Source organism: Lotus japonicus, chromosome 3 (genome assembly GCF_012489685.1).
Source record: "Lotus japonicus ecotype B-129 chromosome 3, LjGifu_v1.2".
NCBI classification, from domain to species: Eukaryota; Viridiplantae; Streptophyta; class Magnoliopsida; order Fabales; family Fabaceae; genus Lotus; species Lotus japonicus.
In genome coordinates this window covers 83,878,760-83,891,855 of record NC_080043.1, presented here as the reverse complement: position 1 = coordinate 83,891,855, position 13,096 = coordinate 83,878,760, and the positions used below count along the sequence as shown (strand labels likewise).

The window sequence follows — 13,096 nt, the reverse complement described above, 5'->3', positions numbered from 1 at the left end:
GGCAGTCGACATTACAAACCACATCCTGAAACCCTCGATCCCACACCAATAACAAGCCATGCTTCAACGCATAAGCTTCTGAGAGCAGCACATTGCCTTGCTCGTGAAAAGCACGGAAGCCAAACATCCAGTTCCCATGCACGTCCTGAGAAAGTCCACCAGCCTCTTAGCAGCTTTGATAGGCGCATAAAAATTGATTGGATTTGGTGGTCTTATTCATAGTGCCTCAGCCTCTTGGCAGGGTGGTTTTTCAGGCTCCTCTAATAGGTCTTGTGCGCTCTCAGCTTAGTTTATGACCATCAAGCATCTTATTCTCTTAGCTTGGGATTTGAGTTTTCGGCATGTTATTTGTGAGAATGACTAGCTTGATGCTATTTGGACTTTGGATTCTCCCTCTTTGACGCCACACTTGGGAGCTTTATCGGTGGAGATAGTTGATATATCCACCCGTCCGCGACATGTTAATTCCCGTCATGTCCCGCATGAAGCTAATGTGTGCCGACAGGTTTGCCTCTTTGGCTTTCACGTCTCTCTCTAAAGGAAAAAAGGTTTTTTTAAGCCTTACAAATTTTATAGGAAAACTTCATTCATACTGGGCCAGGGGCTCGTCTCGGCCCGAAACTGAGATAGGCCCAAAACACAGCACGTTTGGTTTATTTTTCACCCTCTCTCCAAGCCAGCAAAGCTCTTCACTACTCTTTGTTCCTTTCTTCTTCTTCTCACTCTCTTCTCTTCTCCTCTTGATCCTTCTACCACCATGATTACAGGTCCACCACCTCCTCCCTCGTTCCTCAATCATCTTTTTTCCAATTGATTCATTGCTTCCTCTTCGTCGTAATTTTTGTTTTAAAATCAATATCTGGTGTTTTTTGATTTCTGCTGTGTATTTGAAATCAACGATGCGGCGCTGGCAATTTAGGGTTCCGAATGTTCCTGCGTTTGTTTACTCTGCAAAAGAATAACAATTTCATCTATGTTCATCGGGAATTTTTACTGGATATAAGATTTTGAGCTTGATTTATGGCTTTCCCTTTTGAAATTATGTTTAAGCTTGGATAATTGGGTTTTAGTGTTGTCTTGGGTTGTCTTCTCTGTTCTCTAGTTACCTTGTTCATTACTCTATTATTAGGATTATTTTATCTATTGTTATTAATTATTATTGAGTATTTGGAGTATATAAACTTTGGCAAGTGCAGATGTTGCTGCATTCAACTTCTTTTGAACTCCAAATTTAATGCCTTCTTTTACATCTTTTTGAAGTATGCCAGCAATGAACTGAAATAGATTTTTTAGGATAACTTGGAGGAGGTCCTTGTTTTGCCATAAGATTTGAAATTCAGTTTACTGTTATTATATTTTTCCATGCCAATTATTAATTTGTTTTTTTATTAATTAACAGCATAATAATACAAATATACATTCATGCATTTGTGTGTTTTATTTTCACACTGACTTCGGATGTTTATGTGCAGTAAGCGTAAAATGGCAAAAGGAGCTTTTCAAAGATGTAGAAATCGATACTACCCAGCCCCCTTATGTTTTTAAGTGCCAATTGTTTGATCTGACAGGAGTCCCTCCTGAAAGACAAAAAATTATGGTCAAGGGTGGCCTTTTAAAGGTAAATATAGATTGTTGAGTGTAATAGTGATAATAAGCAAGCGGATGCTGACCATGTTTTATCTGATTTGGTTTTGATATTTGCTTCTTCACAATTAATAAATCAAAACTGAATTTTTCTTATGAAAGATATCTGTATAATAACGAAGTTGTAATGAAGTTGTTTTTACTGCAATGCAGGATGATGCTAACTGGTCAACATTAGGAGTGAAAGAGGTTAGTGCCTTAGTGGTGGTAGAATGTGTTTTTCAGCACTGTTCCACTATATTCCATACATCCTTTTTATTTAATTGACCTGAATAATCTCCTTTTGCAGGGTCAGAAGCTAATGATGATGGGAACAGTTGATGAGATTGTGAAGTCTCCAGAGAAGGGGACTGTTTTTGTTGAAGATCTTCCTGAAGAAGAGCAAGTAGCTGCTGTTGTAAGTTTCAGCTGTTTTCCTTTGTATATTAACATTACTTCATAACTGCTATGTAAGCCCTAGATTAACATGCAGAATTCATAAGTTTCTTAATGGATGTGTAATCTTGCATGGATCCTCATGTTATCAGTCATCTATAAAGTTTAGAAGTTAAGGCCTTGTTTTTTTAAAACCTTTTCAATAATTAGTTTCAAAAACAGTTTTCGATATTATTGTTTTTAAAATTAAAAAACCGCAGCAGCTTAAGGTTGTTTTGGTTTTTTATTTCTCTCTTATGTTATATTCTGCAAGTTAGTTAGAGGGTGAAAAGGAAGGACTCATATAAACATAGCCGCACTGCGCTGCAAGGGAGAAAAATGAAAAGCAACGTAGTAGACACAACTCATTAGAAAGGGAGAGTAGCTTGTTTTAATTATAGGAAGAACAGCTTGTCCATAATTAAAGAATTTATTTTCATATTCTAATATATCATTTTAGCAAATTATTGATTACTAAATATTTGCATTTTCTTAAACTCTTATTTATATATTGATTATTCTGTAATTACACTCGTTTTAAATATTATTTATATAAAATGAAATTATAATTTGATTGACTTTGGTATTATTCAAACTCGTATAAAAACATAGGCTTTAATGTTCTTTGAATTCCTGAAAATACAACCCTTTTGAATTCCTGAAAACTCATTAGTTTCTTAATTTTTTGATATATAAAAAAAAAGTGTTTTTGTGAGAACTTAAATGATATTAGTTGTTAAATGTGATGTTATCATCTTTGAGGAACCAAAATGCATTTTTGTTCTAGAATATATATTCAGTCAAATAATATCTATTGATATCAGGTAGGCTTTATTGTACGAAGAATGTTGATTTTTTTTTCCTTCATTTTTCTGCTTAATTGCTTATTAGTTCTGCTTAACTGAGCCATGGAATATTTTATATTTGATCCTTTTTTTGGAATCTGTGTGATCGTTCGTTTCTTCCAGGGGCATACTGCTGGGCTTTTCAATTTGGGAAATACCTGTTATATGAACTCAACATTGCAATGCCTCCATTCTGTGCCAGAGTTGAAGTCAGCTTTGATTGAGTCAGTCTTTTTCTAAAGGGACACAATTTTACATTTTTATTTGCTGCATTTGAAACTAATATATGATTAACAATATGTAAAATTTCTTGGGACCAGCTACTCACAATCTGGACGAAACACCGATGTTGATCAGTCTTCTCATATGTTGACCATTGCAACCCGTGACTTATTCAATGAGCTTGATAAAAGTGTCAAGCCTGTTGCGCCAATGCAATTTTGGATGGTACTTTATCTAGTTTCCATTATACAACTATGTATTTATCCATTTTTGTTAATAAAAGATATAATATGCCAATATGGTGTGAAAGGTTTTGGGTAGAACTTTTTTCTTTTGAATTTTAAGAAGTCATAGTAACATGATGGTATTGCACAGGAGTATTCGTTATAAATATTATTTTCTGTTTCTTAATTCTTTTTCTGATCCATTTTGAATCAGTTTTTTTTTTTCAATTGACAAGGTCTTAGGAGTTGGGAGAGACATATTTCTGGACCCTTTGTGTTTGGGATTTTATTTTGTGATTTAATTGATTTCTAATTTGCTTGGTATAAAATATAAGCGTTAATCACCTTGAAGGAGTAGTTATACAATTTTTTCTTGCATATTTATGGTAGTTATTCTATTTGCTTCATGGAAAGTAATTTCGGGGTATGTGTGTTGTTGAATTGTCCAAAAAAGTGTCCCTTCCCCGATTGTGTGAACAGACACAACTTAATGGTGATAATGATTTCTGCTTACCATCTGTTCTTGGGAGTTGAGGTCTTTTCATTGGGTCTGCCTTTTACCATGGCCCTTATTTACCTGTCTGGCCATCTGCTGGTGTCACTTACTAATCTGGATGTCTTCACAATATCTCTGCTATTGGTTAAGGCATAATGTCAACCCATAATTATCCAATGTTCCGTTTATGCAGGCTGATGTACATGGTGGTTCTTTGTTGCAAATTGATCACACCCTTTTATTGTTGCCAACATAGTCTTGTATTTTTGAAATAACCACCTGAAGTGGAGCATTGACACTTCCGAATGTTGTTTTAGATATATCTTTAATTCTTTGTGTATACTTCGCCACTTTTTCCAGCTTTTATGTCCACATACCTTATTCTTTGTCATTGTATATTGAAAAATTTCTTTCCATATATATAATGTACATATTTTAAATGATTGGTTACTATTCTGCCCTTGCTGCACTCATAATTTTGGGGGATGGAGAAATGTTGTCCTGATTTGCTACTTCACTTGTCAGGTATTGCGGAAAAAATATCCTCAATTTGCGCAGCTTCATAATGGAGTGTTCATGCAACAGGTTTATGTGTTGAATGTCTGACTTATGGCATGTTTTTATTGCTTTTGTGAATTTGTATACCTAACCATTTAGTTTATGATGTCTAACAGGATGCTGAAGAATGTTGGACCCAACTTCTTTACACACTTTCTCAGTCTCTCACATCCCCTGGTTCTAGGTAACTTTCTGCATTTCTCGGCAACTAAATGCAATTGCTGCAGTATCTTTAAATAATGTTAATTGTTTAGAGTAAATATCACATACTTCATTGAATTACTAAACAGTTAATCTCCATTCTCTGTACTTCTCACTTCAGAGTTCACACTTCTAGACACACTTCAAGGCCTGAAGAACTTTCACATAGGGCAGTTTCTGTGAGAGTAGAGAGTTAGTTATGTTCCTGTAAATGTTGTATTACAATGAAGTAGGAGTTGTTTGTGTGAGAAGCCTTGGCGCTCTAGATCTGTTCTTAAACATGCACTGTTTGAATTCGATAAAACTCCCCTTTCTGTGTTGTATCAGCATATACTTGTTTATTGTTTATTTATAGTCCACTTTTCTTGCTCTGAATATTTATTTAATTCTAACAAGTTTTGTGTTATTTTTCAGTGAAAACCTTGATGCTGTGAAGGCCAATTTTGGCATAGGACTTATTAGTAGGTACGGCACGAGGCAAATTATTCCTGAATTGTCGTAATTACAGTTGCAATGTAGCTTAGGCCTATAATTATGAGTCCATGACATGACTCTGTCAACCTCTTTTCTGGGGATGATTTCATGTGTTCTATACACAATTGTGTATTTCTAAACATTTGTTTCCTCATGTAACATTTTAGCGTATGCTTTATGGTGTGTTCTGCTTGGTTCAACTAAATATGAATCAAAATTGAATTTCTGCATTATTTTATTAACTACATTAAAAGGGTAATCAATATCCATGAGTTGTTTCCCTTTATGTACTCATTTTCTGTTGATGCTTTGACAAATTTTTAGGACTTATTGCCAAGAGAGTAATGAAGAAAGCTCAGAAACAGAGTCTGTATTTTCACTTAAATGCCACATATCTCAGGAGGTGAACCATTTGCATGAAGGTCTAAAACATGTTAGTACCAAAGCTTCTCTCTTTCCTTTGACAACAGTGTGCGTGTTGTTTACTGAGGGTGTTATTTCTCCTGGGTAGTCAAACCACTATTTTTTTTGTTTTGTTTTTGCTTGACTAGCTTTTTCATCCTTAATGCTCTGTTGCTTGACCTATCTATCCCTTCTCTCTCTTTTTTCCATCCTTTTCACCCAATTCACTCGGAGTTTTTACTTATAATTTCTTGATAAAGCTGTAACCATATGTCATTGCATCAGTGGACGTGCTATAATATACTGGATTGCTGAAAACCACTCAAACTTATGTACACGGGGAGGGATCATCGTATATTGGTTTAATGCTTTATTAGTCTTACACCATTATTATAAACCTAGCTTACTTTTGCAGGGATTAAAATCAGAGTTGGAAAAGGCTTCCCCTGTGTTGGGCCGTAGCGCTATCTACTTGAAGGAATCACACATCAATGCCTTGCCAAGGTTAAAATTCTACTTTTTGTAGTTATGATTATGTTTTCTTGATTTTTTTCTTTAGCCATGAACATGTGATTTTAGTTGGAAAACACCCCTATTCACGAGTATTTTGGGTGGGTAATACATATATGATATATCCCTTTTACGCTGTGCTGAAATTTACTTGAATTATAATGAATGGAGGTGGAAGTCGTCAAATTCCTAACCACTTGCTTTAATTTTGATACAATGTTAAGTATAAAATCCATTCAGGGACAGTGAGTGGAATCCAATGGTGATTTTTATCTGTAGCAGGGGCTATGATTGGAATCCAATTGTTTATTCTTTCTTTTTTCTCTGTTGTCCAGCTTAAATTTGTAAACCCCCACGTCCCTCCCAAAAAAAGAAAAAATAACCCACGCAGACATGAGGGCAAAATCATAATTGTAAACTGTCAACATCTTGGTATGATTCTGTTATAATGATGCAGGACTTGCTTGGTTAGGTCTAGATAGGTTAGGTTTCTAAATTGAGTCTGCATAGACAATTTTCTTCAGGTATTCTGAAAATAAATTTTAATTCCTACAATTGAGTTTGGATACTGGATAGTGTTACCTGTTAAGTAACAAAGCTCAGTTAATTTACCATACACCTTAGAATTTATATGAAAGAGTTGTTCAAATTTTATGGTATCACTTGTAATCTGTCTCATAGGTCAATCAAAATACCAGTCTGCGTTTTGGCTGAATTAGACCTCACAATTGGTAGTTCAGATGAAGATTGTCTGTTTCTTGAGTTTCGTGTTAATTGCTCTGAGGGATTCAATTCTGAGAGTTTTTCAAATTTTGTCTTTTCAAGGTACTTGACTGTTCAGTTCGTCCGTTTTTTTTGGAAGAGGGAATCAAACCAGAAGGCTAAAATTTTGCGGGTAATGCTCACTCACTATTTTTTTTTTGGTAGGGATGGGGGTTGGTATGATTTTCTTTCTAAGCTTATGTTTGCTTTAAAAAATATATATTTTACCATGAACTTGCGCTTGCTTATCTCAGAAAGTGGATTATCCTCTCGAGTTGGATGTATATGATCTTTGTTCTGAAGACCTTCGTAAAAAGTTGGAAACTCCTAGACAGGTATCCACATTGTTTTGACATTTGAAAGTCTAGTGGTTGTTCATAATGAGAAGATGTTTAATTAGTAAAATGGGTGGGGGACTATTATCTAATTTTGGAAATTTTACCACAGATCCTAAGAAATGAAGAAGGCAAAAAGCTTGGTCTGAAAGTGAAAGAGAAAAGCGCTGTTCACAAAGAAAATGATGTAAAAATGTCCGATGCTGAGGTGAGGAAACTACCAAACCTAACATGGTGCAATGGTGATACCATTCCACGATTGCCATGTTTGCTAGCATTAGCAGTATGGAATAATAATTTCATCCCATACTTCATTTTGCATAATTAAATTGGGGCATCGAACCTCATTCCTTCAGAGTGGTGGATGATGCTCCATGTATTTTTTCTTTTCCAAACACCCCATTATGTTTTTAAATAGACAACTATAAGTGCTGTTAAATTTGTGTACTCTTTGATTTTCTGTCTACAAACAAAATCGTGTTTTTTAAGCAACATTTTTCAATCATCAAGTGGTAAAGAAAAAAAAACATTCTCCAATAAATGACGAGTTTTTAATTCTAGATTTACTTTTGATTGCACGGATCCAAATATAAAAGCTGTTTCATTTCTGAAGCTTCCAAACATTGAATGGAATGATCATTTATTACGCAGCGAATTATATTCTTTGGATCCGCCATTCCATATATCACACATGCCTCAATGTGCATAAGTTAACATAATCCCTTATACTTTGCTTCTTTCGTTGATTCAGGGATCATCAAATGGAGGAGGGGAGCCATCTGTTGCTCCAATGGAGGAAGGTAAAAACCTGCAACATTCTACTGCTAAATTATTTAATTTTTTCCATAATCAATCTTTCTTCTTTTTACTCTCCATTCTGTGTGCAGGTGAAAAGGAAACCCAGATGACTGGAGTTTATGATTTGGTTGCTGTGTTGACCCACAAGGGTCGAAGTGCTGATTCAGGACATTATGTTGGATGGGTCAAGCAAGAAAATGGTTGGTTCTAGGAAACCAATTTATGATTTTCCATTGATTGCCTGTGTGTATGTCAAAGTCTTCGAAGTAATAATATTTATTAATATTTATTTATTCGTAACAGGCAAATGGATTGAGTTTGATGATGACAATCCCAAACCAAGACTGGAAGAAGACATCACTAAACTATCTGGAGGAGGTGAGCATATGCAGAATTAATTTTTTGTACTATGATATAAAAAATATAGTCATTACCTTGTTTTATTGATCCTAGTATGAGCTAACATCTAATAAATTTGTTAAAATCATCTTTATCTCTAGGTGATTGGCATATGGCGTATATAATCATGTACAAGGCTCGTGTTGTATCTCCGTAGCTAAGATGAGTCCATTTGGTGTTTTACCTCAGATTCAAGGACTTTGGAAAAGAACAGTCTTGAGATCTTTGTATTTTGTACCCTTGAACTTTGATGCTTGTTAGTTAGTCTTCATTTGTTTAATTTATGTACACTATGAATTGTATTTTTTTTAAAGAATGTATACGGATTTAAGTTAAGGGCGCTGTCCTGAATCTCCTCCCATCACTCGTCTGAGCCTGAGAGGCAGCTGAATATCAAATTATATTCCTATGACGAAGTGTGGTCTTTTTTTATGAATGGAACCAAAGGAGAGTATTTTTCAACTTACGCACTTAATTTTTTAAAACCCAATAGCTTCTTTTTAATATACCGGGATTTAAAATTCATTAACTCATTTACCGAATTTAGAAAATCGAGTAGCTTATTTTTCCTAAATACTCCCTATGTTAAATAGGAGTGTTTTAATAACATTGTATTATCAATAATTATGATTTTACTCTTTCTAACACAACCTTAAACAATAATATTTGTGAATCGGAGGGAGTATCTAAGAGTCTGTTTTTAATATATCACTATTTAAAATGAAACGCACCGTTTAATATTAATTTGGTTTGTTTTAATAAAAAGGAGATTAGAAAAAAAAAGGAGAAAAAAAAAATTAGATTGCAACGTGCAGCCCCACACACCCCTTTTAGCAAACAGTGAAACCCAATTTCTTTCTCTCTGAATTCGCCGCCATCCTTCTCCTCATGTGCGCTACCTTGTGACAATCTCTTTCCCTTCAACTCCAATTCTTCTTCAAATAAAAGAACCCTACAGTACCCACGTGAGATAGGTGACAGTGAAGGAAGTGTTATTCCACCATATTAGATACACATTCATATTGGAAAGAATTCAAATTGGAAAGCTTTGGCATTCACGTGGGAGACCTTGGGAATAATATTTGGAAACCAGAGTTGCAGAGAGGAGTACTTGGCCATTCAAGTTGCATTGTTTAATTTTCTTTAAGGTATATTTCTCAACCCACAAATTTGGAGATTAGCATTGTACTGTATGTTAGATGAAGGTAAAATTATTTAGGGCTTTAGGTATATAATTGGGGTTTCTGTAGTTGCTCACGGGTAGTACGACATAAGATTATAGTTGCTGAAGGTTGAAATTTAATTTTGGTGATTCAGATTCGACGGGTGAAGGTTCGTTGGGTTGTCGCGAAATTTCTGAGGACGATCCAGTTGGCTCGTTATAGCTGTGAGTGATTTTCCAATCACTGTGACTTACTTTTAATAATTATACAACTGATGATTTGATTATTTTAGCATATTGCATATTTATTTAAATTGGGGAAACATGCTTTACAATTCGTGAATTATCTGAAAACTGGTTTTATGAAAATGATCTGAGTCTGATTCTGAACTGACATGAGAAAACAATTTATATTACTTTGATTTTGGAAATTATGTGAAACTGAGATTATGAACTTGGAAAGTTGATTTTGAGACTCTTGATGAGACTTGAACTGATTTGAGAAAACGGTTTTGGGGATCCTTGATAGAACCCCGTAGCCGTTAACGGAGGTAACGGCCTAGGTGCACCTAGTTAGATTGATTCCGGGAGGAGAGGGCTATCCGTTAGATGGAGCCGCCAGTGCACGGAGAGGGCTATCAACGAGATGTAGCTTCCCCCGGTAATACGATTCGACATGTGATACGAGAGAGGAAAGGGCTATCCGTTAGATGGAGCCGCCCCTATCGGATAGGCCATCCCTTAGGAGGAGAGGGCTATCAACGAGATGGAGCCGCCTCACGGTTCTACATGTGTGACCCTATTAAATTATATTTCTGATTTTTAAATGCTTTCACATGACTGACATGAATTTTTTTATTCAGTTTCATTGAAACAGTTATTTATAAACCTGACAGTTTGATCATCTCTTATTTGAATTGATGCTTATTAATTTTATTAATATTATATATGTTATCCACTCTGAACTGATAGTGAAAAAAAACTCGTGCTTCATATGTTTCCCCTTTCCTGTTCATGGTGGTTGTTAAATCCTCACTAAGTCTTTGTGACTTACCCCTTTATTATTTTATCCACAGATTCTTCAGCAGCTGAGTAGCAGGCTGTTCCTGGATTCAGATTGTCAGTTGTCTTGCTGGTAGGCCTCCATTGGCTGGTGGCCTCATTGCTATTTTATTTTCTTTTGACTCTAGTTATCTGCAGCTATAGGGAGTCATAGGTGATTTTAGTTTGGGGTTGACGGCATTGTTTTATTTTAAAAGTTGACGCTGAGCGTCGAATTTTGGTTTTGTACCTTTTCCTGAAATTATGGATTTGGAGAATATTATTTAGCAGGTTATGTTATTTTGAGATTACAGAAATACAGAGGAGACTCTGTCGTTTTTTTTTTTTTTTTTAAATTTATGCGGACGTATTTATCCTGGTGAATTGGTTATAAACGGGTTATGTGTAAAAGGCTTGCCGGACTTGGGGTGATAGTCCGTGCGCCGGTCACGGCTTGAGATTTTTGGGTCGTGACATAAAACTCGGTGGGTGGGATGAGTGAGCTAAGGGAAATGAACTACTCCCTTCGTTCATAAAGATTGTTGTTTTGGACATTTTTTTATTATTTTAAAATGTTTGTTGTTTTAGAAAATCAATGTAGTTTTTGCTAATTTTTCCCGCTTATACCTTAATTTAATATATCTTATCTCACTTATCACCTTTCATATTAACCAACTACATTTCTTTCTTTTTAAGAAGAATTTAATAGCTACACATGATACTAGTAAAATTAAAGAATGGTACTTTAGTAACAATATACTATCAATAATTGTTATCTTACCTTCGTGTCACAACCTTAAACAACAAATTTTGTGGATCGAATGAGAGTAATTTATTAACAATTAACAAGTAACAACTAACATTTATCTATAAAATGAACTATTTAAAACTCGGTAACAAAATATAGTATAATAAAAAAAAAAGGCTAGGGAGTGATGGGTAAGAACGTGAAAGAGAAAGGGGTAATTTTGAAGTTTTGGCCATGGGGTGAGAATATCAACTTCTTAATTGTTCGTTGTCGTTCAGTCATAGAAAAAGGATGACAGATCTTTTTTTATTTTTTAAAGAAGGATGACAGAGATCGTTTCATAGAAAATGGGAGAAAGGATGTGCTGTGCTATGAAGTAGGTACAGACATAGTAGTTTAAGCACACTTAAACAATCATCCATTTCAAGCATCAATAGTAGCTGCATCTGGTATACATACAGATATCCTACATCTAAACAAAAAAACTGCTAGGCATGCATAGTCATTGGAGAACTCAAGTCAGGCTCCATGGATCTCAAAGCGATGAATGCAAGTGTGAGAAGGGCTTCCATGGTTTGACATAAAATCAAACCGGCCTGACCTTGTTGATAAGCCCAAAATATGGTGGTGACACGTTGAAACTGGACACCACCATATTGCTCCAAGGTGACGGCCTCAAGCTTAATAAAATTGCTCAAGTTAAACTGGACAGAGACAATGCTACCGTTCAAGACATAGCATTGCCCTGGCTCAGTAAAACTAGTGATATCAGAGCTGATTCCGCCAGTTACCCTCATCCATTCCTTAACCAGTCCCCTCAATTGCAACAGCGACGCCAATTGGGTCTGGGCCTGCTATGCCCGAGTACGTCATTATCTCATATAAGTGGGCATTCATGAACCATTCAATCAAGTTTTTCTCATTGCGAGAATTATCATTGTGTCGTGTCCTTCTGGAAGATGAGCAGGCAATAGAGCATCTTATTTCTTGCTTCCTGCATTTTTTATTCCTACACATTGCTATTGTCCTATCTGGTAGAGGGTATGTTTTTGTTTTATACCAGACACGTTGAATTTATGCTTTAAAAGGTTTGTGCTTTTAGTCAATATAAATGTTATTGGAACTCCTAACTTTAGCTGTTTATTGTCTAAAACTACAGTTTTTCTATGAGACGCTTATGGGCAGGAAAGAGAATGACTGTTTTTGCAGTTCTGGTAGTGCTAAGTGTTGGTGGCATGGGCTGAACTCTGAAGGGTGTTAAAGTCATAAACACTAGGAATGCTGATGAGAATGTTGATTTTAAGACCTTGTTAGATGCGTTGCCAACTTGGGCAGCTCATGACAATATTATCTTTAGGTTGGAATTGTAGTGTTATCAACTGATAGGTATGCTTATGTAGAAGTTTGACGTCACTGCATAATGAGATGGGCAAAGGTAGACCAACCAATCTTGGATGTAGGCCGTGAAACTGGATGAAATTTGTCTATATGGTCTTCTTTTCGGTTGCCCTTGTCCTTAATTGATGCCATTAAAAGGCCTGATGGTTAAATAAAATGCCTTATTGTTGGGTGAAGTTTGAAAGAACAGGTCTGAAAGAACTACAATGAAGAAGTAACCAATTCTACTTGCTTGACTAATGTTATTGACTTAGGTGAAAGAAACTAGTAGTGGCACTAATGCATTATTGTATCCAAAGTTACATGTTAATGATGCAACTTAAACAGTTGAGACGTACATAACTCAGCCATAACTATGTAGCAATTGATTTGTGGTGGAATTTTAGAGCTTGAAAAGGAAGACATGAACCGAATTCCATCTTTTGCAATTGATATTGATTTCAATGTCTGTCTTCTCCCAGAA

At 35.5% G+C, this 13,096-nt stretch overlaps 1 protein-coding gene and 1 long non-coding RNA gene across 2 annotated transcripts; both read left to right on the top strand.

Annotated features, from left to right (window-relative positions):
• The first annotated feature begins 610 nt into the window (after positions 1–610).
• Positions 611–8,696, top strand: LOC130746598 (ubiquitin carboxyl-terminal hydrolase 7-like). The gene is made up of 18 exons (XM_057599278.1): positions 611–767; positions 1,473–1,618; positions 1,798–1,833; positions 1,934–2,041; positions 3,027–3,127; positions 3,224–3,350; positions 4,371–4,430; positions 4,520–4,587; positions 5,019–5,069; positions 5,403–5,511; positions 5,896–5,984; positions 6,816–6,885; positions 7,007–7,087; positions 7,200–7,295; positions 7,839–7,887; positions 7,975–8,085; positions 8,189–8,263; positions 8,386–8,696. Exons 1-18 carry the CDS (start codon positions 758–760, stop codon positions 8,439–8,441), a joined length of 1,443 nt encoding a protein of 480 aa, XP_057455261.1. The 5' UTR covers positions 611–757; the 3' UTR covers positions 8,442–8,696.
• A 377-nt stretch (positions 8,697–9,073) lies between these two features.
• LOC130742833 (uncharacterized) lies at positions 9,074–10,806 on the top strand. Its single transcript, XR_009021279.1, has 3 exons — positions 9,074–9,432; positions 9,602–9,671; positions 10,523–10,806. It is a non-coding gene; the product is annotated as an uncharacterized LOC130742833 (long non-coding RNA).
• Positions 10,807–13,096: the final 2,290 nt, after the last annotated feature.

Excerpts from the sequence above, each read along its gene's own strand:
- LOC130746598 (XM_057599278.1), top strand. Across the intron at positions 5,512-5,895 it reads TGCATGAAGGTCTAAAACAT|GGATTAAAATCAGAGTTGGA; the intron begins GTTAGTACCAAA and ends TTACTTTTGCAG. Across the intron at positions 8,264-8,385 it reads CACTAAACTATCTGGAGGAG|GTGATTGGCATATGGCGTAT; the intron begins GTGAGCATATGC and ends CTTTATCTCTAG.